This window comes from Emys orbicularis, chromosome 11, assembly GCF_028017835.1.
Source record: "Emys orbicularis isolate rEmyOrb1 chromosome 11, rEmyOrb1.hap1, whole genome shotgun sequence".
In the NCBI taxonomy this organism is placed as follows: domain Eukaryota; kingdom Metazoa; phylum Chordata; order Testudines; family Emydidae; genus Emys; species Emys orbicularis.
This window is the reverse complement of record NC_088693.1, coordinates 16,850,291-16,877,354: the sequence shown is the minus strand read 5'-3', so window position 1 is coordinate 16,877,354 and position 27,064 is coordinate 16,850,291. Positions and strand designations below refer to the sequence as shown.

At 42.7% G+C, this 27,064-nt stretch overlaps 1 protein-coding gene across 1 annotated transcript; it reads left to right on the top strand.

The window, feature by feature from the left end:
* The first annotated feature begins 1,169 nt into the window (after positions 1 to 1,169).
* Positions 1,170 to 26,794, top strand: LYPD1 (LY6/PLAUR domain containing 1). The gene is made up of 3 exons (XM_065413856.1): positions 1,170 to 1,269; positions 2,705 to 2,842; positions 26,556 to 26,794. Exons 1-3 carry the CDS (start codon positions 1,170 to 1,172, stop codon positions 26,792 to 26,794), a joined length of 477 nt encoding a protein of 158 aa, XP_065269928.1.
* Positions 26,795 to 27,064: the final 270 nt, after the last annotated feature.

Here is a 27,064-nt window from a genome sequence, read left to right as displayed (position 1 = left end):
CCGCCATTAAAGAGGGGTGTGAGGGCGAGAGTAACCCGGACCAAAGCCTTTCGGGGGGGAGTTACCCTGCAAGACAGAGCAGAGAGGCCCCTTCCTCCCACACACCGGTGGATGGGTTGGGGCAGAGCCCCTCCCCCCCCCACCTCCGCTGAAACACAGGTGGGGAGGTTAAGGGCAGCGCCTCCCCAACACACACTGGGGGGGGGGTTAGGGTCAAACACCCCCCCCCCAACACACAGGTGGGTGGGTAAAGGTCAACGCCCCATACACACACACTGGGGATTAGGGTCAGAGTCTACACACACACACCCCACCCACCCCTAGGTAACTTAGGGACCGAGGCCCCCTACACTGGTAACCTCCCCCATGCCAGGGGAGGCGTTGGGGGTGAGAAGCTGGAGGTTCGTGACCGCTCCGCCCGGGGCGGGGGGGGCGGTGACCTCCCGGCTGTCCCCACGGGTCCCTGCTGTGTGGGTGGCGGGCAGCCGAGCCCCTGCCGCCTGGGAGGTGTGTGCTGGTTAAGGGCAGAGCCCTCCCTGCAGACACACGGGGGGGGGGGTGAAAATGCAGAGCGGGGGACCGAGCACCCCTGCAAGGAACCCCCCCTCCAACGGGGGAGAGGGGCGGGGGGGGGGGGAAGAGAGAGTGTCTCCCTACCCTTCCCAGACCGCGTGGGGCTGCAGCGCAGGGACAAAGCCCCGCAGCCCAGGATGGGGCAGGGGCAGAGCCCGACCCACCGGCCAGTGTGTATCAGTAGCTCAGCGCCTGAGCCCCCACCGCCTTGGGGAGGGGCTCGGCTAGGTAGTGACCCCCCCACACACACGCATTAGGGGCAGGAGCGGGAGCCCGTTCCCAGGGGCGGGAGGGGGGGTCTCTCGATCAGCGCGGGTGGGGGGGTGGGAAGACTCCCCCAAGAACTTTCTCCCTCCCCCTTTCCCGAGTGTGCCGGGAGGGCCCCTCTCCCCTCCCCTGTCACATGGTGCGGGGGAGGGGGGGCAGAGGGAGACTTTTCTCTCTCCGACTCCCCCCCAGCTCCGGCCAGTCTCCGCTCCCAACTCCTGGAGGCAGCGCGGAGCCGGGCGGGCGATGCGGGCTCCCGGAGCTGCTCTCCGCAGCGGCGCGGGAAAAAGGCTCGGCGGCACCGCGCCCCGGCTGCCCGACTGCTTCTGATGCGCCGCGACGGGGGCCGCGCAGCCCGGGGTCCCGGCTCCACGAGGATGTGGCTCCTCTTCGGCGCGGCAACTTTCTGGGGATTGGTCCTAGCTCCAGGTAGGAGTCGCGGGGCAGCGCGCCGCTGGGGGCCGGGGCAGGGCGTGGCGTGGGCAGCGCCCGGCTCTCCCAGCCGCCCGGCGCCCGTAGCAGCTCCCCGCCGGTCTCGGCGCTGCCACCCGCTGCCCGCCACGCTGCAAAGTTCGCGCTGCCATTCAACAGCTGCTGGCAGCAACTCCGCTGGCGGGGCGGCCCCTTCCCCCGACACTGCGCCCCGCGGGGAGCCCCTGCCCAGCCCGTGCCCCGGTGGCCGCCCGCCCTCCCCTGGGCAATGCACCAGCCCGCCCCGCTGGTGCGCGAGGATCAGCTCAGCTGTGGGTCATCGCGCGCTGATCGCAGTCTCCAGCACTGAGGCCAGCTCCCTGCGCAGCGCTCGCCCGCCTGTCCCCGCGCTCCTAGCACTGACTGAGGCCAGCTCCTGTGGGCGATTGCATGGAGAACAGCATCGCTCCGGCTCTCTTCCAGCAGCCTCTAGCACTGAGCCCAGCACCCCTGTATGGTGCCTGGGAACAGCTCGGTTCTGGGTCCCTTCTACCAGCCTCCGCCCTGGGAGCAGCGGCGGTGTGAACTGAATCGGCATCGTCAGCCAGGCTCGGGGTCCCCTCTGGCATTTTGCTGCCCCCTGTGAGATGCACGAGGGACCAGCTCTGCCAGGGGTCCCCAGCGAGATGCAGAGGGAACAGCGGGGCTCTCTTCGTGCAGCGCCCACTTCCCTGGCATGCCCGGGGACAGTTTCTCTGGGTGACGATGTAGTGGAGAAGCGGCTCACCTCGAGCAGTCCCTCCCCCCAGCATGGAGGGCCTGTGACAGTTTCCTGCACTTCGTGTTGGAGAAGGACCTAGTTTACATGATAAAAGAGGGACGCGAAGACTGTTTTGCAGCTGTAATTGTGCATGGCAAAATAGTAATTAAATCATTTGTAATTAATTAGTAGTTAAGTAAACCCGACGGCACAGATAAGAGCTGAAGCGCATCTGTTAGCCCGGTTACTGTCCCCCGAAGCACGGATAGTTCTTATCCCACTGCTTTAAGGGGACTCCAGAGGGGTCGAGTGGGAGCTGAGAGTGCCGGGTCGGTGGGTAAGTGGTATCAATTTCATTTCAGTCCTGTTCTTTGTACTCTGCCCCCTGCTGGCTGCAGCGTTTGCTGTTGCTCCCCAGGGAGTTTGGATAATTCAAAAAAGTGAGTGGTTGGCTAGGGCTTGCTTCGCTCATGTAGACTCCCCGTTTGTACATAGTTAGCTGATTATAAGAAAATGGGTAATTATAAGGCATAGCCTCAGCTAAATGGGCCAGGTTTGGAGACGAATCTTTTGGCAAAACTCATATTTTTGCTTTGCTGCTAAATAGATAGGAACAGCAGAGTGAAGAAAAAATAAGTAGCATTTTTTTTGGCATATGCAGATCTACTCTGAGCAAAACTCTGTCTATTCCAGGATTTGGTCTGCAAATACAGTGTTACCAGTGTGAAGAATTCCAGCTAAATAATGACTGCTCTGCTCCAGAGTTCATTGTGAACTGCACAGTGAATGTTCAAGACATGTGCCAGAAAGAAGTAATGGAAAAAAGTTCTGGTAAGAACTTAATAATTACACTCTTCCTGGTTTATTTGGTATTGTTTGGTGCTCTTAGCTGCATTTGTTCGTTTTTCTCTAGTATGACATTTTAGCTTAAGGCATATTATGTTATTACTAAAAGGACTTTGTCTCAAATTTATTGTATTTCTCTGATACTTTAGGATAATTTTCTTTTAAAATTGAAAGTATTGAAACTTACAAGACAAATGTTAATAAAGATGTTAAAATATGGTCTTATGGTCAGATTTAGTTTCACAGCATTGGAAAATTAATAACAAATTAGTTTAATCTCATTATAGTTAATTACATGGGCCTTTCCCCAGTGATGGAGGAAAAGTGCATTAAATTAGTAATTCTTTCTTTTCTTTATTTATTCCAGCAATTCACATAAAGTAAAGGTTGATCGTATGGGATAGGAAGCTGAGCTATGGGCTTTCATCCACAAGACAGTGAGCAGAGAAAGATAGGCCAATGATTGATAAGAACATATTGGAATTCAAGTGGGCATATGGATGTTATCTCTGAAAATTCTTTAGGGGCGCTGTCACAGTTCTAATTAATTTTAGAATACAGTGCACTGCTTTTAGTTTTTATTCAAAGATCACTAATATTTTCAAGAGAAAGCCAACCATGTTTGTTCTTCTCTCCCTAAATCATCTCTGGGCTGGGCTGTAAATCAATCCATCACATCAAATACTTCAAGATATTTTTAGAGATTTTGGGGGGGCAGGTGTTTTGTTTGTTAAACTTCAGGACCCATCATAGTCATCTAACTGGGTAAAAAGTTCCAGCTTTATAAGAGACTTTTGGGTTGGGCACTGCGATAGAGAAAAGTGGTTGGCTGGTTGCTATTTCATATAGCTTCCTGCTGCTATCATAGCCTCTAGCTGTGATGTTTGTAGGGGCAGAAGGAGCTAGGATAGTACTGGCTCTCAGGAGTTCCTCAAATTCGATACGACGTGCACACTGATGAGTGGCGGTTCAGGTTGAGAAACCCATCTACAAGAGGCAGGAATCCAGAAGATCTATATAGATGGGAGTATGTAGTACCACTGATTTGGAGGGAAAGGATCTCGGATGGATATATAGGCTCACAGCTGAGGGCAACAATTTATACATGCCTGTTGATTAAGGACATTATAGAGGACAGTTTTGGTGTTTATGTAAATAAAGCTGCAGCCTGTCTCCTTCCAACAATACCAGATTCCCTCTGTTAATGGGAAAAGAAAGTATAGCTACAGGTCTTGAAATGTAAAATAGTCTCCACCTAAACCAAAGTGATTAATACTATTAAAATCTTCTACAGAACTAAGTGATATTTACCAAGGTATTTATCAGCAACTCTGATCTTACAGCTAGCCATAGATTAATGCCCTGCAAATCATGAGAAAGTGGTAAAATTGTCTCTTTAGTAAATAGAGAATGCATTATTGGCATTCTTCTCAATGCAGGTAACACCATACACATAGTACTGCACTTCTAGCTACTTTGTAAAGTATTTGGAATTTGTTCTGAACAGAAAGAAAAAGATATATACTTAAGGGAAGATTAGTCACCATTCAATAAGAGAACTCAACTTTAAAATGTGAACATATTTTGGGTAAAAACACGTTTTTCTCTTTACTTCAAACATGAGTATCTTCTTTCAAGAAAGGAGTATTTATTCAGAGAAGGTGGTAGAGGTTTGAGACAGTTATGGGTTGTGAGGTGCTTTGAACCTATGTATAATTTTAGACAAATATTTGAAATGCAGTTTGAAGGCTTTGCCACATGCACCCCAAATATTCTATAAGCTTTTAAATAGGTTTGAATGGATGATGTGGAGGAGTTTGAAGTGCTATACAAATCCTATGTAGTCAAATACAGATCCCTCCCAGTAAAACATGTAAACTATCCTCATTTAACTCTTGCCATTTTCTTTCCTCTTATCCCCTTCCCTTCCCACAACATTTTTATTCCAATTAGGCTGACCAGACAGCAAGTGTGAAAAATCGGTACAGGGGGTGGGGGTAATAGGAGCCTATATAAGAAAAAGCCCCAAATATCGGGACTGTCCCTATAAAATCAGGACATCTGGTCACCCTGATTCTAATGTACAATTTCAAACTATAACCGCCTCCAAACAAACATCTGTAATCTTGTCTTCGGCTGAATGTTAGACAAAGAAGTGTTTGCAGTCAGACCTCCTTACGCAAGGAATGGTTTACTTGAGTGTATAGGTATCCAAAAGATTTAAGTGGAAGCCACTCACATAGCAGGTACGTACAACAGACTTGTTCAGATTAAAAAAATCAGATTAACAACTGAGTTTGCAAACTGGCTGATTAAGCTCGTGTGACTACGTTAAATTGAAAATATGAATGATTGTGATTGGGTATTAAAAATATATGGCTGCATAAACTTGTCTTCACCACTACAAAGAAACTGGTTTGCAATAGATTAAATAAAGGTAGAGAAACATTTTTAATGAAATGTTCTTTCTATTCTTTTACCTGGGCAATATTACATTGCCCATAATGAAAGTCTCTGGACTGACGTTTGAATTTTCCCATAGATACCTGTCATGCGGTGCATAGCAGACTTCATTCTTATTTGGCTTTGTTCTGTAAATGCAGCTCCTATTCATTTTAAGTTAGAGAGTTATAAGTTCCTGTGAAGAAGTAAATTTATTTTTTAACTTAACTATTTAAATTGAGTGAGATTTGCAGTACAGGTTAAGCTCCTCAGTCAGTTCTAGAAAAGATTGGGAGTAAAGCAAGGAGGATTCAGTTAATCATCACTTATTGGGTTTTCTTCTTGTTGATATTTAAATGTGTGTAAAATAAAATGTCTCATTCTCACAAATTTCATTTAATAAAATAAATGTTGAATTATCAGGCCATTTTAAAACTCAGTTTTATGTGCTTATCACTGAAAGCTGAAAAGTATTTCAAATATTGATTTTCATTTTATAATAATATTTGAGTTTGAATATTTAACCCAGTATATAAAGAATGTGCATTTGCATTTACTTGTCAGTATGATCTTGTAATTAGTTTTTTCCTCTTGACTAGATACAGTAAAAGGAGTATAATTTAATTTTTATAGACTAGCCAGTTTCTGCCTTTAGTAAAATATAGCTGTTAGTAAGCAAAATGTTGCATGTTCTTCTAAACCTTATTTAAAAGTTAAATGCAGTATATTGAGATAAAGTTCATGGTCTGAATCAGTAACCTAATAGACCTAGTCGCCCATCCTTTGCAACATACATTAATCTAGTTGTATATTTTGCTATCAAGGAAGTCACTGATTTACATGCTTGTATACATTTTAGTCATAAGCATGTAGGCAATGGTTATTTTCTTACATATTTGTTAATGCTCATTAAGTTTAACAATGACAGTTCAATGGTTCAATTTTATTTCTCTACTAAGCTCTCATCTATAATACAAAGGAGAACTGCAATTCTAAGAAGCTTTGTTCATTTATATTGTAAATACTTGCTTAAGCCTTACTTTAGTCAAGATAACCCACTCCTGTTTAATTAAGGTAAAATGAGGCTTAAGCTATGTTTAAAACCTTACTCTACTCAATCAAAGCATTCTCAGAATTTGATTATAGAACCAGTTTTATGAAATGTATTTCATCCCTAGACAAGACATTCTAACAATCCTATGTAAAATATGAAATTTTACAAAAATCCAAGTTAAAAAAGCACAGTTATGAATATCTTGGATTTTCAAAATACTGATGAATCAAGATATTGCAATCATTCATATTTAAATCAGATCAACATAAGCAGTACCAATCAGATGTTTCCACTAATGTTACAAATTAGCTCTATTTCCTAATTAAAACAATAATAATAAAAGTAGGAAGTATTTGGGTGGGGGAAGCAGTTAAGCATGTACCTAGGTGGGTGTCTATACTGAACGAATATACCCTCCCACCCCCCCAACACACACGTACTTTTATCAGTTTGTATTGCAATAGAACCTAGAGAACCCATCCAAAATGTACAGAATTGGAGACTTCATGAAGTAAATGACAAAAATGTTCCAAGTTTCAGTACTGTTATTTATGCATTTTGCAAAACTAAGTTTTAGGCGGTAATGGGAGATGGCTTCCAGTGGGAGATGCAAAAGAGCCATATTTCACTACAGGGAATGCACTTTGCCAGCTAATTAGTTAACCTAGTCTTTAAAAAGCATCAATACTTCTCTTCTTTATAGGGAAGAACTGTGAGCTCTGGAGGAGGCACTGAAGCCCATATCAAATACTTTTGGTGCCATAGAATCTAACATAAGGGATAGGTTTTTAAGGTTAGCCTTCCAGCTGAAGAAGCAGCTGATGTTTGCAAGCAGATTACATAGATGAAAAGTTTGATGAATGAGAAGCATTCTTCATGATATTAATTCCATTTGCAACTATTTCAGGAAAACATTGGTAACTGATTTTTTTTAACTGATTTTGAGCACTGAATCTACAAAGCCGCTGCTTTTCAAAGTGAAAGTGAATACAAAAACAAAGAAACCTAATGCACACTTCTCTCCTTTGGACAAAATGAAATGTTTCAGTTATTCATGTGTTTAGTATATATAAATAAAATAAATTCTAAGAAATACAACTTTTCTTCTGTTGGTGATGAGTGACCTGACCACATGGGGCTTGATGCAAAACCCACTGAATCCAAGGGGAGTTGGTCTTTCCACTGACTTTGATGGGCTTTGGATCAGGCCCATAGTCTGCAAAGAGATACAGAAATGCAGCAAATACAGAACCCAATTAATCTCCAAATGGAGAAAACAGTACAACCAGCATCAAGATGTGGTACAAGGCAATTTCTTATCACTATAAATAATGATGTTTTTAAAAATAGAATAAACCCAGAAAATGAACAGAGTAGAAGGAAACCAAGTGTGAGGGGAGAAAAATCAAAGGAAAGGGTTGGAAAATGCAAAATTCTTAGACCATCTCAATGCTCAGTACAGTAACTCCTCACTTAAAGTCGTCCCGGTTAACATGGTTTCGTTGCTGATCAATTAGGGAACATGCTCGTTTAAAGTTGTCCCTTCTAAGGTTTGGCAGCCACCTGCTTTGTCCACTGCTTGCAGGAAGAGCAGCCCATTGCAGCTAGCTGGTGGGGGCTTGTAACCAGGGTGGACCAGCAGCCCCCCTATCAGCTCCCCACTCCCCTAAGTTCCCTGTGCAGCAGCCGCCCAGCAGGCTATCAATTGCCAGGCAAGTCAGTTGTCCCTCCCTCCACTGCTGCTCCTGCCCTCTGCCTTGGAGCTACTCCCAGAGACTCCTGCTTGCTGTGCAGGTGGGGAAGGGGGGGCTAATGTCAGGGTGTCCCCCTCCCCCCCTGCTCCTGCACCCCACTTACCCCTTCTCCATATAGAGCAGGGAGGGGACACGGAGGGAGAGAGACCGAGAGAGCCGGGGCAGCAGCTGCTGCCTCAACTTCCTGATCCACTTAAAAAGACAATGCATTTAAGAGTGGGTCGGCTTACTTAAAGGGGCAGTGTGCATATCTCTCTCTCCCCCACGTACAAGGTATGTGTCTGTCTCAGTCTGCTATGCTGTCTCCCCTCCCTCATGTTCGTGCTGCCTTGTGTGAGAGGCTACGCTACATTAACAACAATGTGTTAACCCTTGAGGGGTCAGCCGAGTGCTAGTTCATCATTTAGCAGCAAGGCATTCCCTGGGAAATATCCCTCCCTCTTCCACTCTCTAACTTAGGGTGACCAGACAGCAAATGTGAAAAATCGGGACAGGGGGTGGGGGGTAATAGGAGCCTATACAAGAAAAGACCCAAAAATCGGGACCGTCCCTATAAAAATCGGAACATCTGGTCACCCTACTCTAACTTCACCACCTCAACCAAGCTTCACAATCATCATAGCTGTGAACAGTATTAAATTGTTTGTTTAAAACGGTGTGTGTGTGTAGTTTTTTGTCTGGTGAAAAAAATTTCCCTGGAACCTAACCCCCCCCATTTAAATTAATTCTTATGGGGAAATTGGATTCGCTTAACATCGTTTCGCTTAAAGTCGCATTTTTCAGGAACATAACTACAACCTTAAGCGAGGAGTTACTGTAGCTATAACAGGCTATTGAATTTTTAAAACAAGGCTTCATGCTCTTGCTACCTCTCTGTTATGTAGCTTTTAAATCTATTTTTCACTGTTTCTGTTACACCATTCACCTAGTATCTGCATTAGAAATGCCACTTGAAAAAAGGCAAAAAGAGTTTTGCAATAGGCCTTACAAAAAAAGTTTCTAAAATCCCATCTTGCTATCTAGAGAAATTTAGGTTAGTTATAAAGTTTCCCCGTAAATGAAGTCACCTACAATCTCATCAATTCAATACACCTGCAATAAAAGATTCTCTTCTTTCTTTCTTTTTTTTTTTTTTTAAATTTACAGTGGCATTTCCCATGCATGCACTTGTATAGAATCACTGCAGTATAATTAAAGCAATTACTGTAATTGTACACTTAAAGTAGTGCCTAGGAACATGATAATCATTTCACTGGTGAATTTTAATTGCTGTTTCTAAGGCTCTTCATGATACTGATTTCCAAGTCCCTCCTTTTATCAAGCAGAGGGAAGCTGATGTTAAAGTTCTACCACAACTAGTCCTACATTAACACCTTCACCTCTGATTTCTTTGCTGCCACATTCAAGTTGCACCATATATGTGGTTCTTAAGGGCTACACAAGTATATACTCCTCTCCTGCACATGCATAACTCCCACTGACTCAAGGAGCAGTTACAAATTGGCATCAAGGGGAGAGTGTGCCCTGTGTACATTTATTGACAAAAGATTATAATAGCCAACAAAGTTTAACATCTTCAGAATCTCTCTAAGCATTAGGGTTTTATAGGTAATCGCTATAATCTTCTTTAACTTCATCTTTATCACTTAAAAATTTACAGAAAGGAATATGTACCAATTCGTACAGTGGTTTCAGGGTGTGTGGTTTTTTGTTTGTTGTTTTTTTAAAGAACAAAGTCAAAAGTGATTAAAGTCTTTCGTCTTAATAACTCAGTGATGTTGGAAATAAGGAGGGGAATGAAGAGATCATTTTCAAAACTAATCTAACACTTAGCACAATATATTTTATTAGTATTTTTCAAATGTATAAAGTAACTTAGTGCATGACATTGTTAGCAAATAGCATCTTGTTCTGCACTGTTAGATGCTCAACAGAATCAAAGCATAGTAACCAATATCCACGGCACCTAGATCCTTTTTGTTGGGGGGGTGTGAATAAAAGCTTGCATATGAATAAAAGGATTATAGTATATGTCATTAACTTTCACTATATGCTGTAAACTTTGAGGTCTGGATATATTACCATTCAGAAACTGTTTTCAGATGCAAAAGCTGTAGGGCATGTTCTCTTATTAATAAATTGCTTTCTATCTTTCGGTTGCCTACAACACTACAAAGCAAGCAGGAGATAAACTGAATTAAGTGCATTAGATAAGGTGAAACCATGGAGAGTTTATAATAAATTGCTTTTTGTGTATGTTTTAAATACAGTAAAGTAATGATGGAGCTAGTTGTGGACTTCAAGTAGTTCATGACTTGAAAACCATGAAAAGGATCCAAATGCAAAAGTGATGAAGTGTTGTATTATTTTAAGGAAGTTGTGATATCTGGTCCAGTGCATTTCATTTCTCACAGGTCATGGACAATAGCTTTTTATGTTTTTCTATTTCTGGGCTTGTCTGAAAAATATGTACAATGATAGGATATGATGCCCATAGGCTGGTATCTCTGAATTCTGTCTCTTCAGAGTACCATATTGTGCTCCACATTTCACATATAAATGAATCTAAATTTCAAAAACAATTTCCAGTGACCTGCCCAGATTTTTCTCTAACTCCCAGGGAGCTAAACACAAGCAAGTATATTTAATGACAACAATGTAGTTATTTTCATTTTATAGCAGGGGCATCCACTGGCAAAACTGAGAGTAATCACAAATGCGGCATCCATAGTACGTAGCGTTCTAATGGTGGTGTTAACAGTGACACTCTCAATGTGAACTAAAAATCATTTTAAACCCCCCAAACCAATGGCCTCATCCTGCTCACATTGAAGTCAAGGACAGCAGGATCAGGTCCTCAAGTGTTAAATATCCAAAATCAATAGCAAAATATATATTTAGATTTAAACCATAAATACATACTTTAAACAACAAAATACTCATAAATTAGGTCCTTCTTTATTTACCCATCAATGCCTGAATGTAGGTTTCTGGGTTAAACTTGCAAGACCTGACGACATTAGCCCCAGTCCTGCAAATATGTATATTGGCAAATAGCTGTACACATGCAAATAGATGCACCGAACTCAATAAGGCTCTTGAAAAATATGTGGACTATTCACATGCATAAAGTTATTTATGTATGTAAAGGTTTGCAGGATTGGGACCATTTAACACTCAAAATAGTATAAGGACTATGGCTCCCTAATTCATTTCAGGGGATTAGTACTATAATCAACACTTGCAAGTAAAATACTAAACTCTGATCCTGAAAGGTAAGAAGCCTGAGTTAATCTGTAATACTGGAAACTAAAATACATTTTGATCTCAATATCCATGATGAAAGAAAGGACAGATGACAACTGCACAAGCCAACTGTACTTGAAAAGTTGTACAATTTACTACTTGGCTGCCAGTGCACAGTAAATTGTAAAGAAGAAATAAATACAACAGCAGAAAATAAAAGGTTAAGACTGGAAAATGAAAGCTGAGGTTTGACTGGAATGCAATTGTTTGTAATCCATACCTGGCATTTACTAAAAAAGTCTGTCTGGTAATACAGAAAAAACAGGTGCTGCTCTTAGACTTTGCTAATCAATGCATATTTTTTAGTAGTTTTATGCCTCACTTGTGCTTTGTGAAGCTGGAAGCAATAGGATGGATTTTCCTGGGTCATTATTTAAAACAATATTAACAAGCCGGTTTTGCTTTAGACTTCCAGTGCCATAATTGGAAGGCATGATTTGATGCCATGTTCTTCAATATTGTAAAATAAATCACAGTAATCCAGTCCCTTATTCACTGTATCCAGCAATTATCCTGTTTTCATCTAAGAACATTGTCAGTTCTACAAGACATGGTCATGGCAGAGAGGTCAGAAAGCAGGTAGTCAAGCATCTTTTAAAAAAAGATGTGTTGCTCAAAACCACCTGTTATTACTGTATTTGCACAAACAATTTAAAAATCAAGGCCCTGAATAAAACAATTTTTTTAAATAGTTGCTGCAATCATTCTAAGCATAAATTGAAATTGTATATGAAAAACTATTTAGTGCTTGTCTACACAAGGAGTCATTCAGGACGCAGTCAAGAATAAGTCTGAAATGAGTGTCCACACTTGGAGTTATTCAGAAATAGCTATTGCACTTTAAATTCATAGCCTGCCTTAATCCAAATTAACACTCAAGTCATACAAGCCCTTAGGAAGAAAACACTAAAATAATGGATGTAGTTTTCATAACTACACTACGCTACCTAAGAATCTAATTGTAATGGATATACTTGCTCCTTAATACATTCATAGGGTCCAATTCTGGAATCCTTACTAGCGTAATGAAAGAGGGGATGCAGGGCCTTGGTTCTAAAGCGTAGGTCTTGGAGACAGAAGAGCCAAGTTCTGTCTCTGGTTGTGCTGCAGACTTCAGATCATTTAACCTCATGCGCCTCATCTATAAATTGAGGATCACAATTAAATATAGTGAAGATTAATTAGATGTTTATTAAATCACTTTGAGATTCTCTCATGGAAGGTAGTACATAAGTACAATTGTTATTAAAACCTAATTAACTTCAGTGTGAGTTTTGAGAGAGTAGGGACAGCAAAATTAGTCTAAAATGAAACTGCACTATTGTGAGAGAGAGAGAGTGCGAGTGTGTGTGTGTAAAATTAAAAGCATGCCCAGTCTTCATCTCTTCCAAGCAGGTTATTCTTTATTAGAAACAAAACAAGAGCATAGGTTTGAATCTTGTATATGAAGTTATTGTAACAACTTCAGCTTCTTGAACATTAGTCTAGTTGCACATAAGCAGGTTTTGAATACATGATTTCTTTTCAAAGCATAATGCAGGGGAAAACTCCTTTTCCACCTGCAAGAGGTGTCACATTCTAATATGGGTGGGACCTTAGTGGATCAAATATTCATAAAGACGTTTTCTATAAATCGGAGAGAGACTTGTGGCATCAAATTACTGCATAATGAATCCTGTGAACAAATACTAGATAAACAGGGATGCTTGTGTGACTGGTGCCTGCTGGGTGTGGTGTTCTGTCCCCGTCTAGTGGCACTTAAACCACCTAGAGGGTAATGAGTCTGCTACAGCCTTGACTAAGCGGCATGTGGCTTTTAGCTCATGCAGCAGAGACTCATGCACTAAGCTTCAGAGATCCCAGGTTCGATTGCTCCCACTGATGACCAGGGTTTGTCGATGTTACACTTAGGTTTTACAAACTAGTGAATGGAGAAAAAGGTGCATGTCAAAGCCACCTAATCTGTTACAAAGGGTGTCCTAGTTAATCTATACCAAAACCTCCACTAGAGCAGGATAATCCTATACCCTAAGCCTTTTGTGGCTTTGCAGTCTGTTTTTGACCATCTATGGGTGTATTAAAAAATCTGAACTCTAAATAATCAAGTCCCACATTTCATATAAATCAAAAGTCATATTTAATTAGATGTTATACATCAAAGGTTATATTTAATTGTTCTGGCATTACAATAAGGGTGGGATTCACAAGGACGGGGTGCATAGGCTGAGTGTTGCTATGCCTATCTTTTAGGTTCCCTGCCACCAAGTGGAATTCACAACCCTGACTTAAGTGCCCAGGGTCCCTATACAATGCATGGGGAGAGTTAGGTGTCTAAAAAAAAAAGAGATTCACAGAAGTCAGCACACTGAGCAGGGAGCTGCCTAAACTAGCTAATAGGAAATATTGAGGTGAAGGGTGTGGCCTAAACCCAGCCCTCAAAGGAACTTGGATGCTTAACTCCCCGACTCAGAATTCACAGTCATGGACTGTTTCCTGGCATTCAGGGCCTAAGCCAGGTCAGTCCTTTTTCAAGAAACACTGCGGTCATGAGGCCCTCTTATACCCATTAGACCTGCAGGTAGAGCACTTGCTTAGGATATGGTGGTGGGCTCCCCTAGTGCAAATCTGCATTCTACTTGAGCAGAGCAGGGACTTGAAGACAGGTCTCCTACATCCCACGTGAGTGCTATGGCTAGTGTGGGCAGGGTCTTGCCTGTGGAAGCTGTTTCACTTTACATACATTACTTAAATGTTCATGAAGTCAAAGCGGAATGTTGACTCCATAGCCCAGTGGTTAGGGCACTTAGCTAGGCTATGGAAGCCCAATATTTACTGCAAGAAATTACTCAAGTGTTGTATATTCAGAAATGCAGCAGACACTGGGCTGAAATGCCGGAGCTGTTTAGCAGTGCTCACACAATTTAGGGCAAGAACTAAAGAATATCATATATACAGTTGAAACTGCAGGGAGAGTGTAGGCAGACAGACAAGACATCAAGTCTGAGTGCTTCAAAAAAGCATGACCATGCAGATTTCCCAAGACCCAAAAATTAAAAAATTCAGAGGAATAAGAGGTGAGGCCATTTAGGAGGCTGGTATAACAAAGGTGACATAAGAATGCTTAGTCAGCTTATATACACTGTATTAAATCTTGTCTTTATGAACAAATGCAATAACATCCAAGACAGACTTCATTAATCATGAACGTGTATCATTAAAGTGAGGCTAATTAGTATTACCTGTTTCACATGGTGTATGCACGTGCAGCTGATTCAGATGAGCTTGACTGAGGCAACAGCTAATTTGCAGCCTTTTTGGTAAGAAGCAAATGCAAGAATATGGCAGCAACTTTCCATGCGTTGCTTCCCTGTGTCTCCTCTTCTTTACAAAAGCCTATTGGAGGAATAGTTAGCTAGGACCGTGGGGAAGTTCTTATACTATCCTATTTGATAGCCCAGCATTCAGAAACATTATGATGCAAAACATGAATTGGAATTACAGAAATGTCTATTTTAGAACATATTTAATTTAATCTAATGCCATTTCATCTTTAATTTTGTTTTTAGGCCAGATTCCCAAAGGGACTTAAGGCCACAAACTCCCACTTCAGGTGCTTAAGCCCAGTGTTTAGTCACCACTGGCATTTACAACCCCCTTGCTCAGCTGCCATCTAAGTCTGGATGTATCAGTTTCTGCCTAAATTCACTACGTACCAAAAATGTTTACTGTAAAAGTCCCTTAGGTGCCTAGATTCCAGCCGCTGGGCATGCACACTGCATCTCAGGCACCGTGCAGGGCCTGATCAGGTAGGTGTGCTCAGAGCCTGCCTAACTCTGCATAGACCAGCCTCCTTGCTGGGGAAGAGCAGCTACTGCATACCCATCAGCCCAGTGGTTACAGCATTCATCTGGAAGACCCCAGTTTAAGTCCTTCTTCTGCCTAATGAGAAGGGATTTAAACATGGGTGCGCTAAGCACTGGCCTATAGTCATGTCACGCTTGCTCTCTCTGGCCCAATGGATATTTAATTATTTATAACCATGGAACAGCTTCAGCAGGAGAGCTCCACATCAGATTATCCCGTAGTCCAACAGTTAGGGCACTCACCTGCAGGGCCGGCTCCAGCATTTCTGCCGCCCCAAGCAAAAAAAAAAAAAAAAAAAAAAAAGCCGCAATCGCGATCGGCAGCGGCAATTGGGGGGGGGACAAAAAAAGCTGTGATCGGCGGCGGCAGTTCGTTCGCTCCTAGAGGGAGTGAGGGACCTGCCGCCCCCGAATTGCCGCAGGTGCCGCCCCTCTCCCTTGGCCGCCCCAAGCACCGGCTTGTTAAGCTGGTGCCTGGAGCCGGTCCTGCTCACCTGAGTGATGGAAGCCCCTTCTCATCAGGCAGAAGGGGAAATTGAATCAGCGTCTCTTACATCCCATATGAGTGTCCTAATCACTTGGCTAATGAGCTTTCAACCCAGATTTAGGCATCTAATTCCCTTTGAGGGGCAGGGCTCATGACACACCACGCTCCTTGGCATTTGCTACTGACAGTGGGCTCTTATCACTCTATTGCCCTGTTGCTATTTTCTGTTATTGTGTGAGAGCTTTTCTTTATGCTATGGCTGATCTGTTCTGCCATAAGCTCTTTAGGCAGGGGCATTGCCTTCTATTATGTATCGAAACCACTAGCATATTCTGGGCAGTGCCAGACAAATAAATATAAGAAAGGTACATTAAAGGCCCACAGAAACTAGTGATACAGCAAAGAGCAAGACATAGAAAGCTTCCTTCTGTGCTCCTGCAGATGCTAAGTACCTTTTGTTTTGCTGGCTTGTGTTTGACAGTTTGTTTTTAATAGAATAGAGGTACTAAAAAAATGCCTGCACAGAGCTGGAATATACCGTATTTTTTGCTCTGTGTTGCTCGTTGTGTGCTTCATCTGCAGCATATGCAGTAAAGAAGTCCTTAGGGTAGACATGCTTTGCTTACCTTATTTTGAGGCAAGAATAGTAGAATCTTTACTCATAAAATGTGATCGTGCAGCTACTATGGTACAATAGACATTCATTTATTTCAGAGATAGGGGAGACAGGCCAATTTATTCAATGTAGTTGTACAGGCTAAAATGTGTATGGGGCATGAAATAGCCTCCCTGTGGAAATTCCCATTGCTATATGAAAGGACAGGAACACCATGCGCTGGAGACCATAAGAAGATTGCATTACCACACGGGGCACTCCATGATTGCCAAAACCCCCAACTAGTTCATATATGAATGAATGGTACATGCAACATTGGTGTATGCAAAGGTTTGTTTGAATGGGTTTTCCCTTCCACGGTTTATTGTGTTGTTGGACCTGGAAAATGCTAAATGACTTATCTACTGGCTAAGTCTACACTACAACCGCTGCAGTGCTTGAGTGTAAATGCTACCTACGCTGATGAGGGGGATGCTCCTGTTGGTGTAGGTAATCCACCTCCCTGAGAGGTGGTAGCTGGGTTGACGGAAGAGTTCGTCCATGAACCTAGCACAGTCTGCACCGATGGGTAGGTTTGCATACCAATGTAAGTTCCTAGTATAGACCAGCCCTTAGCTGTATGCAGTATTGTATAGTGCAGAACAAATAAGATTTCCTGTCTCAAAGAGCTTATAGTTTAAGGGCCCAACTATAATCCTAAAGCAAAGCCAGAGACATGCAATGCTACCCACACTAAACAGTTTTGAACCCAGGTCTCCTGACACTGTTTTAGACATAAAGACAGACCCTGAGGACCAGCGCCATGAAAGGCCCTTGAATCTCACTCCCTGTAGAGGTGCTGGCCGGGGCTCAACCCTCTCTGGGGCGGCGGAGAGCCACACCGGCTCACTACACACCGCTGAGGTTTGGGGAATTAGTCCGGCCACGGGAGTCTTTCCTGGCGGCCCTTGCGGAGGCAGAAATAAGTAAAATTATGCTGGGACCCTAGGTTGGGGGGGGGCAGTAATAAGTCAGGAGCTCAGGCCCTCAGGCAGGGCTGAGCAACAACCATACAAATAGTAGCAAGCCCACGCCCTAGGTAAGGGCAGGGCAATAAGGAGTCAGGAGCTCAGGCCCTCAGGCAGGGCAGAGCAACAATAGTAGGCCCAAGCCTCCAAAGGGCCTGGGAGAGGGGGAGACTGCCACTCACGAGTTGGGTGGCAGGGGGGACGCAGGCCCTCCCACTCCACTGCGCCGCAGCCCGGGGCCCTAGCAGCGGCAGAAGACCCACTGCTGTGTCAGTGGGGATCCTGGCCACAACACACTGACATGGGCTCTGGCAGTGTTGCAGCCAGACTAGGGTCAGCTGCCCCCGGGCTACTTCCGAACTCCCCCTCTTGTGGTACCTGAGTCACGGTGGTGTCCTCCGGGGGGTCCAGCACCATGGGTTCCTTGGGGTAGTGGTCCAGCGGCCGGCCCGGCAGCTACTCCGGGTAGCGAGTGCAGGGCAGGTCTGGCCAGCTCCGGGGCAACGGGGAGCCACACCGCCTCACTACACTCCCATTTTTAGGCACCACTGTGCTCTCCATATTCAACTGCCACCTAACCCTGTAGGAATCTACATTTTGTTGTAAAAGTCCCCATAGCTCCTAAATTCCTGTGACTGCGCATGCACAGTACTGCCTCAGACAGGCAGCTGGATGCATATGTCATGCCTATTCCCCAGCACGATCCCGCTGCCTAGCTTTCCTGCAGGGCTTAGTGCATGCCTCCCTCCACGCAAAATGTGGGGGTGGGAGGAAGAGGCAGAGGCAGCAGGCATCTCCCTTATAACCTTTAGCCCAGTGGTTAGAGTACTGGACGATGGGATATTCTGATGGGGCTCTCTCTCAAGCTTCCTTATTGTAGCAATTCCACTTTACTTAAATACTAATTGGATGTAGAATGAGAATGTATGAGAATGACTCTACAGTGCAGTGGTGAGGGCACTCATCTGAGATGTGGGGAAACCCTGTTCAAAGCCCTTCTTCTCATCAGGCATAGAGGGGAATTGAACTATAGTCTACTGCAGGAGTTGGCAACCTTTGGCATGCGGCCCATCAGGGTAATCCGCTGGTGGGCCACGAGACATTTTGTTTACGTTGACCCTCCCCATGCCCCCCCCCACCCCCAGCTCCTGTCCAATGGGAGCTGCAGGAAGCAGCGGCCAGCACGTCTCTGCGGCCCGCGCCGCAGCTCCCATTGGCCGGGAATGGCGAACCGCAGCCTGGGAGCTACGGGGGACCGTGCTTGTGGATGGTCAATGTAAATAAAATGTCTCACGGCCCGCCAGCGGATTACCCTGATGGGCTGGTTGCCAACCCCTGGTCTACTGCATCCCAGCTAAGTCCCCTAACTCTTATAACCTTTATCCCAGTAGAGTCCACCCTCCTCTCCCTTCTGTTTTATGTGGTGTCAGGCACCTACACTTTTTTTTTTTAGCACTAGACTTAGACACCTGCCTCAGTCTCCTGGTTCCAGGAGAGAGTTCCCAGCTTTGGCTTGCAAGCAGAGATAGGCGGGTAAGTCTGGGAGATGTCTAGCGCTGTGAGAGAATGGCCGCTTAGGCCACACTTTCTCATTTGCATTTAATATTGGCTACCTTAAGCAGCTTTCCACCTAGCATGCTGGCTTTTGTGGATCCCATTTTCAGGTGCCCGTCTCTCCCTATGCCTTGAATTGGGCATCTAGGCACCTAACACAAGCTTCGTGGATCATGTGGTTTTCAAATGCTACGCGTTGCAATGGCTAAATACCTATATAGCTCTGGGCCTAAGAGATGGGTAATATACAAGAATGCACAAAGGGGCAGGTGCTCCTTCCACATCTACCTTTGCAGAAAGCAGGTGAATATTCAAAAGTGGGTTTTTTTAGGGCAAGAGTGAGGGCACTTACTGAAAATGTATTAGGAATTTGTTCCAACCAAATATAAATGGGACTGGGCCTGTTATACATGGTCTATTGATTAGGATCTTGGGAAATCACTTATACACATTATTAAACTTCAGTAATGCTGCATTCCTTGAAGTCTAGGTTTGATATATTCATAGGATACAAGATGTACAGCAGTAGACACTCCACTCTTCCAACCCTGGTTGTTCAACCTAATGTACACCAGTGCAGTACACTTGTCAGCCTGGATCTGCTACTCTAAGCTTTGTTTATTAAAAAGCTTACCAGGAGTTGTATGGTTTTGTAAATCAGGGGGCAGAATTTACCTTCCTCTATTTTTGGTAAAAACTCACAGCAAATCCAGATGTGATAAGCGATGTGATAGGTAGGATTGACTTTGTATATATGTTATTGATATATGGAGGCGGATACTGGAACTGAGCTCATTAAGTGAACCCTGTTTATTCTGTGCACCAAAAGAGGCAGGTATCCTGTGGGGAAAAAAATAGAATGTGATCATGTAATTAGAGACTATATCATAACGCATAGGCACAAGGAGAATGAATCAAGGTTGCACAGGCAGCCTTAAATTTGTCATTTCCCAGTTTGAGTGCTTGACTTGGCAACCTTCATAAAGTTCTTTTAATGTCATTTTTTGTATGATATATAGTAGAGCTTTAGAGAAAGGCGTGTGTGGGGGTAGGGTATATATCTTCTCAGTGAGTGGTGGGGTGGGTATTGTTTTGGACCATCTGGCATGGTCTAAATTTCTATCAAAACATTGTTTACATTGTAAAAATATTAGTTGACCACCAGAATTGTCTGAGACCTCTAAACTCAAGCAGCTTACATGACATCTCTTTCTCAAGGAAAAAAAAATCATGGGGTAGCCATCTGCTTACCCACTGTTATAATTTAAAAGGAGCCACACGGAGAGATGTGGCAACTCCATTTATAGGTGGTGCATTAAATTGATGATTTATTTGTATCTGAACCAATGGTATCCATTACTGAGCAGTGAAATCTGTGATGGTAGAAGACAGCATTGTCTTCAACTCCATTAACAGGGGAGAAATTGTTCAGGAAGATGTTTCCAATAGTAATTTCAGAAGGGGTGAAGGAGGACAAAAGAGCATTTCCATCTGCAATCTTCACCACCTAAAAAGTGAAGTCAGAAGAAAGACTGCTTTGTGGTATACAAGCAATAAGGCTTCTAGAGATGGAAAATCCAGAAAGGATGACAGTTATCTGGTCTCTAATCCACAACAGCTACTTTTTAGAAACAGAGAACAGCTAGAATGCAAACTAACCTTTCCGGAGGAGGGTTATAATTTTTCCTTGAATCAAAGTTTGGAGGCAATCATTTGTTCTGCATTCATTCTACTACCTCGAGAAACAGGAGCACCGCCAGCTTTTCTGCCGCCCTAGGCAGCGGAAGGTCCCGCCCCAAAATGCCGCCCCCCCACAGAGGCGGCGAAAGGTCCCGCCGCCGAAATAGTGCCGCGGTCGCCGCCCCCCAAATTGTAGTGCCCTAAGCAACCGCCTAGGTCGCCTAATGGGTTGCGCCGGCCCTGTCGAGAAACCAGGACCAAAGAGCTATGAGCTATTCTTCTATAATAACCATCTCTAAGCTTTCTATGATTCAGGGCTTCATATCTTTTGCCCCAACTTGTACCAAAAAGGTATGAGGAAATAAGAGTTGTATTTGATTAAAAGTTGAGCAAGAAGAAAATAAATTGCCTCGATTGGCAGCAGTTTTTCCTATTTTTCAGCCTACTTGCTTATCTTCATTGTACTTTGTGAAGAAGGATTACAGCATGCCAAGCACAGCAAAAACCTTTTTCCATGTAAGTTGAGTTGCTACCTGACAGCTCCTAGAATCATCTTGAAAATGCAGATACTTTCTATGTAACAGCTCCTTTGAACGCAGATCCATCTGTACTTTTTTATTTATAAAAAGATATCTTGGATGTGGAGAGTTCTAAGGAAGCCAAAGAGCTGCCACAGACCCAACTATAAGAATGCTGCACGGTTTTAATTATCTAAAGAAGAATCTGAGTCTAATTCAGATTACTGCTACTGCAGCTGGAAATGGGAATAAACACTCATTGGGGAATGGAATTTCCTATTGGAAGAAACAATCACGAAGACGCCACAAGAGATGAATGTTACAATGAGGTTTTATTGCCAGTCAGATCATTCGTTCTACTTAAGCATGAATGTGTTCCATCTGTGCATGAAACTACAGTGCTAGAGTTTTAAAATTCCACCTGCCCTGCAGGAATTTAGTGTTTCTTTTTACAGGAACTCTATTATTCAATTGAATTCATGCTGGAGATAGAAAGCCCTTGATGGCAGTTGAAGTTAAGGCTGTAGGCGTATATGATCTTCCTGATTGAGGTCTTCAGAGTTCCCTGGTGAAAATAAGGATGCTTACATTTGAGGGCATGAACAAACTGTTCACAGCAATGAACATAGTCTTTCAGTCAAAGGAACATGACTTGGAGGCTCCATCATGTCAGATACCTAAACCATAAGTCACTGTGGATGCAAATCACGTGGAATGGAGAGAATCATCTCTGTCAAAGAAAAATGCTCAGCAGCAGAAGAAAAACTACATATAAACAGAACAAAATCATGCACCTCTGTTACTAACATTCTAGAAGCTTAATAGTTAGGCAGGGAAAAATCAAGATTCAATGTTCTTGACATGGAAGACCTTCTAAATATAGATGATTGGATGAGCCAGAAGCCTGCAGATGAGGGAAAGGACTCATCACCAAGGTCTGATCTTCTAAAATAGAAATGGGAAACACTCAGCATGCCTTTTCTCATTTAACGCTGATACAAAAGCAGTGATTTCTCAAGAAATAGAGAAAATTAGCTCTAGCAATGGCCATGCAAGTAGCAAGGCTGGGACAGGGTTTGTGCCCTTCAAATGCTGGAGAATAAATGTGGACAAAGCACCAGACATTTAAAAAAAAAAAGAGAAAGAGAAATTGGGATGCTAGCATAATGAACCTACCAGGGGTAACCCTGTTGGAGCTCCTGGACAGGAATAATCTATTTCCAGGGTCACACCCACATGCAAACTTTGACATCCGCATATGAAAGGAAAAAAAGCCCTTGTAAACAAAGTTTACCCAAAATAAGGAAGATGCATTTCTGTCCTTAAGGTGAGATACCATGGCAGCATCAATATTCAAAGATGAATCCAACATAGTGGATGAAATCTTGGCTCCAAGCAGGTCATTGATTTAATTAAGATCAGGATAAGAATAAGAAGAATTTTCTGTAGATAACTTTATATTGGCGTCGATTTTAAAAGTTCCACTACACTAGAACAGTATCAGTTTTGGGGCAACATGCAGGGAATTGATTAAATTAAGACCAATAGCTACTTTTCCTCTCCAAGCAATATTGCTGAGCATCAGAAATAATTTCCCCTGGGGCATAAACCAAATCGACTGTGCACTGGAGAGGTTCACAGCAATTGGTGGGGAAGATGGCTTTGTTCTGCGGTAGCTATTACTGCTTAAGGCCTCTACTAGACCGTAAAACTAGTGCACTGCTCTCTCTTCCCCATTCACATGGGACTTAGCCAGTGGACCTACATATCATAGCTGGCTATCCACACGCCCACCTCCTTGGCCTCCTCCCCAAACTCGTGCTCGGACTCAAGGAGCCCTTGTTGGGCTGTGATTCATGGTGTACATGGGCACATAATTCTTCTAGTGACTCCTCATATCCTTATCTCAATCCACCTAAGAAGGAACTTGCCCACAACTATTAGTGACCTACCCACAGGGGGCAGGATTTAGAGAGGGTTAAAGATGTATGTATGTAATTTTAAGACTATACTTAATTCCTTTCAAGTCAGTGGTAGTTAAGTATGTACTTAACTTTAAGTATCACTTAAGTTCTTTCCTGTCAGCTAATTAGGTTACACATAAAGGTTTATGCTTCAGAACTGCATATTATGGTTAGCACAAAAGCTTAATATTGAGCATTCTGTCATTATAGTATTACTGAGGGCAGGGCCGGCTCCAGCATTTCTGCCGCCCCAAGCAAAAAAAAAAAAAAAAGCCGTGATTGGCGGTGGCAGTTCAGCGGCAGGTCCTTCGCTCCTAGAGGGAGTGAGGGACCTGCCGCCCCCGAATTGCCGCAGGTGCCGCCCCTCTCCCTTGGCCGCCCCAAGCACCTGCTTGTTAAGCTGGTGCCTGGAGCCGGCCCTGACTGAGGGAGCCTTGGGTGGGCAAGGCTAAACAACAACCCAGAGATACAGCTTTGAAATCTTCAGTTTCTTTGCTGGGAAGCAACATGGTCAACTGCATAGGACCAAAAGCTCGAGTTCGGAAACCTGAATTCTAACCCCGACAGTCATTGACGTGTTCTGTGAACCTTAGCATGTCGCTTCATCTCTCTGTGCATCATCTGGAAAGTGGGGATGTGGATACTTACTTGCCTTTATAAAGTGCTTTGAGTTGTACTGATTAATGCATAATATTAAAAAAAATTGTTAGAAGTAGGGCTGTCAAGCGATTAAAAAATTAATTGCAATTAATCGCACTGTTAAACCATTTATATAAATATTTTTGAATGTTTTCTACATTTTCAAATAAATTGATTTCAATTACAACACAGAATACAAAGTGTACAGTGCTCACTTTATTTTTGATTACAAGTATTTGCACTGTAAAAAAAAAACACTATTTTTCAGTTCACCTAATACAAGTACTGTAGTGCAATCTCTATCATGAAAGTTGAATTTACAGATGTAGAATTATGTACAAAAAACTGCATTCAAAAATAAAACAATGTAAAATTTTAGAGCAGGAAATAATGCTGCCCACTTCTTGTTTACAGCATCACCTGAAAGGGAGTACACGCATTTGCATGGCACTGTTGTAGCCAGCGTTGCATGATATTTACATGCCAGATGCACTAAAGATTCATATGTCCCTTCATGCTTCAACCACCATTCCAGGGGACATGCATCCATGCTGATGACAGGTTCTGCTCGATAACAATCCAAAGCAGTACAGACTGACGCATATTCATTTTCATTATCCGAGTCAGATTCCACCAGCAGAAAGTTGATTTTCTTTTTTGGTGGTTCGGGTTCTGTAGTTTCCGCATCAGAGTATTGCTCTTTTAAGACTTCTGAAAGCATGTTCTACACCTTGGCCCTCTCAGATTTTGGAAGGCACTTCAGATTCTTAAATCTTGGGTTGAGTACTGTAACTATCTTTAGAAATCTCACATTGGTACCTTCTTTGCATTTTGTGAAATCTGCAGTGAAAGTGTTCTTAAAATGAACAACAGGTGCTGGGTCATCATCCGAGACTGCTATAACATGAAATATATGGTAGAATGTGGATAAAACACTCCCCCAAGGAGTTCAGTCACAAATTTAATTAACACATTTTTTTTTAACGAGTGTTATCAGCATGGAAGTAGGTCCTCTGGAATGGTGGCCGAAGCATGAAGGGGCATATGGATGTTTATCATATCTGGCAGGTAAAGATCTTGCAATGCCGGCCACAGACGTGTCATGCAAATGTCTTTTCTCACTTTCTGGTGCCATTGTAAATAAGAAGCGGGCAGCATTATCTCCTGTAAATGTAAACAAACTTGTTTGTCTTAGCAATTGGCTGAACAAGAAATAGGACTGAGTGGACTTGTAGACTCTGAAGATTTACATTGTTTTGTTTTTGAGTGCAGTTATGTAACAAAAAAAATCTACATTTGTAAGTTGCACTTTCACGACAAAGATTGCACTACAGTACTTGTATGAGGTGAATTGAAAAATACTATTTCTTTCGTTTATCATTTTTACAGTTCAAATATTTGTAATAAAAAATAATGTACACTGATTTCAATTACAACACAGAATACAATATATATGAAAATGTTGAAAAAATCCAAAATATTTAATAAATTTCAGTTGGTATTTTATTGTTTAACAGTGCAATTAAAACTGCGATTAATTGCGATTAATTTTTTTATCGTGTTTCCTTTTTTTTTTTTTGAGTTAATCATGTGAGTTAACAGCGATTAATCAACAGCCCTACTTAGAAGCCAACACACTATACTGGTTGGCATGTTATTTCAGAGTAAAGAAACTAAGAAGTAAGCAGCTGAATGTGTGTTCCGGGCATTTTTTTCTTTGGCTAGGGCATCCCCTTTCCTCTCAGACTGACAGTCTTGGCCTATCAGCTTGAACATAAAAATCAAAAGGTTATGGGTGGGATTTTAAAAAGCACCCATCAGTGGCCTCACTTTGCTCCTACTGACATGAGCACTTTTTAAAATCCTACTTAAGATATCTATTAATCTTGAATGCATGTAACACTTACTAAGCATTTACTACACTTCCACCCCTTCCTCTCCCTAACCTTCCCCCAGGTAAATTGGGAAAAAAAAACCCAAGGATTCATGGCTGTATTATGTGCCGTATCCAAATCCAAATTTCTGTCATATCACATAAAGGAAAGACCCTTGAAGTATTGAGTGGTAATAACTGTTTATTTTACAACCTAATAAAATTTTTAAAATACAGGATTGTGTGCATCAGAATGTAGAGTGTACTGCTTTTTATTCAGTTAAAAACAGTTCGAGATATTAACTTTTAAAGGAACACCTTCAACTTTAAAAAAGATAATTTCTCTTCACATTGTTTTTACCCTCTCCTAAAATAACTAGAACTGAACAAAATTAGAGAAATCTGTTTGTTGGTTTTCCTTGTGCATTGAACTTTGTGTTTAGTCATTTTCCCCTCCCAAAGTCAGCGAGTTACCCATCTTCGTATATTTTTTTCCCCACAAGGCAACAAGCAAGAGCAACATTTTTAAAACATTGAAAAAAATGTAATTCTAAAGCTACAAAAATTGTGCCAGGGGACTCAGGCCGGTAAAGTATCTGAAACTCAAGTGCCTTTTGAAATTGACTAGATTTCTGCTTCAAACCTTTTAACAGGCATTCCAAGGGATTACATTTTTGGTTGTCAAATGTATGGCTTTAAAATGCATATTGTACAACATTAAAAAAAAATCTAAAACAATGGCTTTATTTTCATAGCAATGCAGGGATTTTAGTCACACATCTGTTATTCTAACTTATGGAAGTGATGAGTCTAAATCCCCATATTGATTTGAAAATTTTAACCAGTATTCCCAACTAGCTGTCAGAATCTTCAAACAGGATTCTAACATACAGCAAAAGCATGTTCAGATCAAGCTAAGTAACTTTTGTTCTGTGTCACAGGAATCCTCTATCGCAAGTCCTGCGCGTCCTCTGCAGCCTGTCTAATAGCCTCTGCCGGATACCAGTCTTTCTGTTCCCCAGGAAAAATGAATTCTGTTTGTATCAGCTGCTGTAATACTCCACTCTGCAATGGACCCCGGCCCAAGAAGAGGGGGAATTCTGGCACAGTGCCCAAGGCAGGCATATTAACTACTATTTTGCTCTTAAAATTGGCTCTTTTATCGTCAGTGCATTGCTAAACTTAAAGGATTTTTTTTGTCCTGCCATTATTTGTTCCACGTCCCACATTCTTCAAAGACCCTGCTGTTCTTTTGTTGACATCCTGCTAAAGAAGAGTTTGGTCCAAGAATCGCCTTCCTCGCCCTGTTTTTTTTCTTTTGGTCAGCAACTAATAAATTCAGTTTTCTGATTGAATTTCTAGTGTGCACTTTAAAAAACAAATGGCACACAAAAACTCATGCTCCATTTGTGTAATTGGAAACAAGTCTATCAGAAACAGCACTTAAAGA

Excerpts from the sequence above, each read along its gene's own strand:
- LYPD1 (XM_065413856.1), top strand. The coding sequence starts at position 1,170 with ATGCGCCGCGACGGGGGCCGCGCAGCCCGGGGTCCCGGCTCCACGAGG. Across the intron at positions 1,270-2,704 it reads GGGATTGGTCCTAGCTCCAG|GATTTGGTCTGCAAATACAG; the intron begins GTAGGAGTCGCG and ends TGTCTATTCCAG. Across the intron at positions 2,843-26,555 it reads AGTAATGGAAAAAAGTTCTG|GAATCCTCTATCGCAAGTCC; the intron begins GTAAGAACTTAA and ends TCTGTGTCACAG.